This window comes from Pterocles gutturalis, unplaced genomic scaffold (assembly GCF_000699245.1).
Source record: "Pterocles gutturalis isolate BGI_N339 unplaced genomic scaffold, ASM69924v1 scaffold1410, whole genome shotgun sequence".
Taxonomy (NCBI): domain Eukaryota; kingdom Metazoa; phylum Chordata; class Aves; order Pterocliformes; family Pteroclidae; genus Pterocles; species Pterocles gutturalis.
In genome coordinates this window covers 1-5,756 of record NW_010137866.1, presented here as the reverse complement: position 1 = coordinate 5,756, position 5,756 = coordinate 1, and the positions used below count along the sequence as shown (strand labels likewise).

At 45.7% G+C, this 5,756-nt stretch overlaps 1 protein-coding gene across 1 annotated transcript; it reads right to left on the bottom strand.

Annotated features, from left to right (window-relative positions):
• Nucleotides 1-1,803: 1,803 nt before the first annotated feature.
• LOC104468532 (DNA topoisomerase I, mitochondrial-like) lies at nucleotides 1,804-5,569 on the bottom strand (the record flags this gene model as incomplete). The annotated part of the gene is made up of 5 exons (XM_010082715.1): nucleotides 1,804-1,906; nucleotides 2,973-3,122; nucleotides 4,059-4,153; nucleotides 4,826-4,953; nucleotides 5,455-5,569. Coding segments are annotated over 5 exons (591 nt in total), but the record flags the coding sequence as incomplete, so codon positions are not given.
• Between the last annotated feature and the right edge of the window lie 187 nt (nucleotides 5,570-5,756).

Genomic DNA, 5,756 nt, shown 5'->3' with positions numbered 1-5,756 from the left:
GCCATCATTCAGGCTTGTTTTAGGCATCAGTTGACTCATTAAAACCAACACAAGCTCTTGGGGCTTAGAGAGACAGTCCAATTAAAGTTTCACAAGCTGTCATGTCACAGTCAAGTGGTGGAGCACACTCCAATGTGGATATGAGATAAAACATTGGCTTCACCTGTGCATTTTCCCCTTACATTTGTCATGACTCTGCTATCATGTAACAATTCTATTTTGGTGTCTCAGTTTTGCATACAGGCCCTTATGGACCAAGCACAAATGGTTTTTGAGATCTGCAGGAAGGCTCTTTGCTTTAGGCAAAGGATTTCCTATCAAGCTTAATCCACTGCAGACAACTGAACATACACAGACCCCGTTATAGAGACTGAGCCCTGGGTCCAAGCTCTGCACATCAGCTCACAGCAGAACCACATCTTGGATGAGTTGCAAAAAGCATCCTGTCACTGATGTTCAGAAAAAAAACCCAACACTTCAGGTTTTAATGAAATGCATTTCAAACACCTGACTTCCAACCAAAACAACAATAGTTTGAACACAAGAACAAGTGTCTGTAAATGAACACATGGGAAGCACTGAGAGCTTTGGACTATAGCGACCTGAATATCATCCCTGAGATGCCAAAAGGCTTTGCTGCCAATGCAACAGCTTGCTTACACCTGAGATTCACTGGTATGTAAGCTAAGTGTTGCCAGGTACATGCTGATATCACTTTTTTTTTCCTTCTGAAAAGCAGCCAATTAGGCAGCAAGCACCAGCAGTTGCTCCCTGGCTGCTCCGTGCCAGGCAGCAGCAAACTGGAGAGGATGCAGCCTGGCAACAAAGCTGTCATTCCAACACAGGCACAGCTCCAGCAAGATTGGTACCCACTCCCCAGCATGCTCACATCCTACTGGAACCTGGTCCAGCCCCACCACAAGCATCGCTAAATCTGTGGCTGGACAGTTTTAATTTCTGCTATAGATAAAGTGAGCTGAGCCAAAGTGTGTGGGAGAAAAAAAAAAGTATGGCCCCAAATGAGATGTCCTCTCCCAGACCAAGGTTTAAAAATCACCAGGGCTGATAAAGTACAATTTGCTCATGCCAAGATGAATTTCATCCCTCCAATGCAAAACCTGCTTTTTAAACCAGCATCTTCCCCTCCCTCCTTCTCCTGCTATGACATTCAGTCCCTCCCACAACATTTTTCTTCCATTTTGTTTATGTTTGTGCAATTGCACAATTTTCGCCTCTCCTGGAGGTAAAAGAGCACAAAATACCCTGATATTTAAAACTCATATATAATATATATATTTTTCCCCCCTCCCAGTGCATTTCTGACCCAAGCCCAGGTCTTACACTGCAGATGCCTGTTTCACTGCTGTCATTGCTTTATGTTTCCCCATCAAGGCCAATTCAGAGTCTGAAAAGGGCAGCACAGCTCCACTTTATGAAGGAAACAGATTAGATCTAATCTTGTTTATCAGCACAATTAAGGCTCTCATTCAATCTTCTTCTCAGACTCCAGGAGGAAGAAAGAAAAGATCCAAAGTGCTTGGCAACTCTGAAGAGGAACTAAAAGTTCACATCAAAGTCACTATAGTCAGAATGAGTGTCACAAGTCAGCAATACCTGTTTCAACTAGAAATTATGTGTTTTCTTTTGTATACAAAAAAAGGCACAAAATACCCATATCAAACTATTTCATTAGACAAACCCCCTACCAGGCATACTGCTGCAACTGCATGCAGCAGCATGTAAAAAACCACCAAACTTTCCAACAGCACCAAATGAGCATGATGTCACATGAAAGGCACTCTCTCAGAATTCAAAGTTCTCATCGGCCATGTCGATCGCCCAGGCAAACTTCTCCCTGTGCGTCTTGTTGTAGACCTTCTCAATGGGCACACCAAACTTCTTGCACCTGTGCAGACCACAAGACAGCAGTGGTGATATGCTACCCATCCCACTCTGCTCCCACCACAGCAGTCATCTCCGCTCAGGATGCTGCATCTTTCACCCATGCAAACTCCTTATCCCCAAGCTCCTTAATTAACTTTGTGCCTGTCCTGGTTTCAGCTGGGACAGAGTTAACTTTCTTCACAGCAGCTAGCGAGAGGCTGTGTTTGGATTTATGCTGAGGAGAAGCTGATCACACACTGATGGTTGGAGTTTCTGCCAGGACAGTCAAGGACTTTTCAGCTTCTCTGCTGGGCCAGTGTCTGCAGGGGCAGGAGAAGCTGAGAGGGAGCACAGCCCCAGTTCCCAGCCCAGGATTTGATCTTAGGTTTAGGACTGAGACCCAAATTGGCCAATGGTCTATTCCATATCTTGCACAGCATGCCCACTATATAGTTGAGGCTCTGTACAGAAGTTCTCGCTTGCTCTGGGTTGTCTCTCTCTGGATCACCCCTCTCTCAGGGTCTTCTCGTTCTCTTGGACACTCAGGCTCTTATCTCCATTCTGGGATTGAGATTTTGTGACTCTCCCTTCTCTGGGATCATTGGCCAGGAATGGGCTGAGCTTTGGTCATCAGGTGGTGCGCAGTATCACTGTGTGTCACTGATTTGTATATATTACTATTATCATCGTTATTATTTCCAATATTATTGTAGTTTAGTTATTAAATTGTTCTTAACCCACAGGTCTTTTCCCTTTAATTCTCTCCCCCAGCCCCGGGAGAATAGAGGGTGATTGAGCGGCTGTTATGTAAAACTGCAACAGTGCCACTGCTGATAAAGATCTGCAAAGTGACCCTTTCTTGCCCTAAACCCAGAAGGAACATCCTGCAAACAGTCATTTGGAGCAAGGGAAGCCTTAGCTTTGGATTTTCTCCTCCTCCAAACCTTGGGTGAGTTTCTCTGGGCAGAAAAAAATGTATACCTTTCCCCCAAAGGCTCAAGCATGTATTTATCCCCCTCCCCAGGCAGTGCTAGGTGATCTGCAGATCTCTAAAGGAATGTTTGTCCCATAGCATGACCGAGACTTACCAAGCTATAGTAATTCTGGGGTCCAGGTAATTCAGCTTGGATGTGCCCAGAGCTATCTGCTTGTTCTCCTCCTTATCCGTGGCCTGGATGTTCAACTTGGACAGCTGCTCTTCCAGCCGCTTCAATAGCTTCTTCTTCTTCTCCACGTTACTGAGGGTAGAGGAAGAGCAACACAGACACCATGTTAAAGGTAAGAAGGAGCAGAAGCAAGATAAAGAATATTTCTGGTCTGCTGCTGCCTGGGACCACAATGGGAAGCCACCAAGCTTCATCTCAGAGCAGCCTCTGCACTTGCCTTTAGTCTTATAAGGCTTGAGCCTAGAAATACCTCAGAATGGCAAAGCAGAAGATGCCATTCAGCACTAACCCATTTCCCAAGTACATTGACCTCATAAGACACTTTTAAAAAATAGAATTGTTATCAACAAAGTGAGGCAAGCACAAAAGCCAGCACCCAAAGACCACCTCCTCAAATCCAGGCTCCACAGACAATTATTTTTTCTGACAACCTGCTGTACATCTCAGCAACACAAGAAGTGAGCATAAAACCAGAAACTCCAGAGTAAAACATAAAATGTAACCTTGTTTCTATCCTCCAGCCTTCTCCTCTCTGGGCACAAAGTCACTATTGGTCTCCATCAGGGAGGAGCAAATTTGGACAGACCTCATGCAATAGCTACTGCATAGATCACAGGTATGTCCCAATTCACCACTCAAGCATCCCACAAGCAAAACATGCATCAAGGCCAGTCTGTGGATCCCCAGCTCCAATCTCAAGCTAGGCATTCTTTGCACCATGGCATCTATAGGTTAATTCCAAGTCAGCAGCTTGGGTTGAAGTCTCAGTATTCAGTCAGGTGTGCCCCATCACAAAGAAATCCTCCTGAAGGAGCTCTTCACAGTCCTACTGTTGCAAGGAACCATCCTCAAGACCTCTACCCATCTGCCAGGTCACCATGGGACAGGAGGCACCTGGTACCCAACGAGGGCATGTGAGTTCTGATGAGCTGCACACAGGGTGTTGAACCACACCATCCCCATCCATAGACCCTCTGCAAAAGAAGATTGTAAGGAAGAGTCACTCACGCTTCTGCTTTGGCATCTTTAGTTTCTTTGAATTCATCTTCGGCTTTTTTCAGCTCTTGCTGGGCTTCCTCCACCTGTTGCTTCTTGGCATCAATCTGTGAAGGTAAATACAAAGTGAGCCCATGCTCCCGTCCTCCTTGGATGTTTCAGCTGTCTCCCTCTCTCCCTTTCCTTTGCCACACTGCTCCAATTTCTCACTAGCCCTACTCCAGTCCTAACAACTTGCCCCTGAAGCACCTACTGGAGCTCAAGCTTTTCTTAGCATCTTGCGAAAGTTCCTCACAGTATTGATCAGGAACATTTGCAGCTTTTATCTGTTCATCTTGTGCAATGGCTTGAGACTGACTGGCTCATGACAGTGCTGGAGCCCACTAGCAGAGTGTGAGCAAAAGCTGAGAACAATTAAAAGTGGTATTTTGAGGTACTTCCATAGCTCATGGAAATTTCTTTTGGTCTTCCTGCAGCCAGCCAGATGGGAAAACCAATTTCCCTGGTCCTGAGCCAACAGTGTTAAAGCTGTGCCATTGCAAAAGGCACCTGGTTTGGTTTGAAGACAGAGATCAAAACCTAAGTGTTCTGCATCCAGCATTTGATCTTACCTCATCCCTCTCCACCCCTGGGTTGCTGATGTCTCTGCACCGATTAAAAAGCCACATTGGATCAATGTGACCTCTTCAGGCATCAGGATATTCACTCTCCCTTGTCCCACACAAAAGAAGATCAGAGGGGAGATCAGGTCTGGGGGCTCTCAGTTTGGTCTTTCTCACCTTAGTCTGGAGGTTTTGCATGGACTTCTCAAAGGTTTTTGGTGGGGACCTCTGATGGTTGCACAGGATGGCCACAGCTCGGTTAGCTCGGTTGTAGGAGAGCAGCTTTCCCGCAACATTGTCTTCAGCTAGAAATTGAAGCATCACTATTTGTTCTGCTTTCTAGGAGATGGAGAAGGCAAGGAACAGACCAGAGCAACAGCAAGTTGTTTGCCTTTCCCATCCTTTCCCAGGGGAGAGCAATACTGGTTGTGGAAATTGGTGAAGAACATTTGAGCATCACTAAATCTGATACTGTGCCTCATCACTTGTGTATCCAAGGCAGGCAAAAATAATGCAACCAACCATATATAAAAAGCATTATAAACCCGCAATGCAAGGAAAGGGGAAAAAAATTACTCCCATCTTGACTATTGCTGAGCAGGTAACTATTTCCCACTTGGCATGGTTCCCAACCTGCTGCATGACTCCATAAGTTGCACACCATCCTACAACATGGTGTATGACCTTGCCAAGGAGAGGCAGGAAGTTCTAGGGACCCTGAGGCAATGGATGGACCTGAGGCCCTGAGGCAATTTCTGAGCCCCACAAAGCAACAAGTGGTCCCACCAACACTGTTAGTAACTCACAGTTGGTGAGTGCTTTGAGCTGTTCCTGCAGGGTGATGGAGGCATTGTAGGTCCTGAACACTTTGGCAGTCAAACCATCCATCAGACTCTGGAGGTGTTTGTTCAAGATGGTTGTCTGGGGGAAGGGAGACAGGACAAAAATGAGGGAGCAAAAAAAGGAAGGAAGAGAACAAGCAGAAATCAGGACAAAGGACTTGCTTTTCAGACCATCTTTTGCCTAAATTATGAAATCAGGCATTAAAAAAAGTCTCCTGTAGTTTGAAGATCTACTCATTGGGTCACAGAATCACAGAATGTTAGAG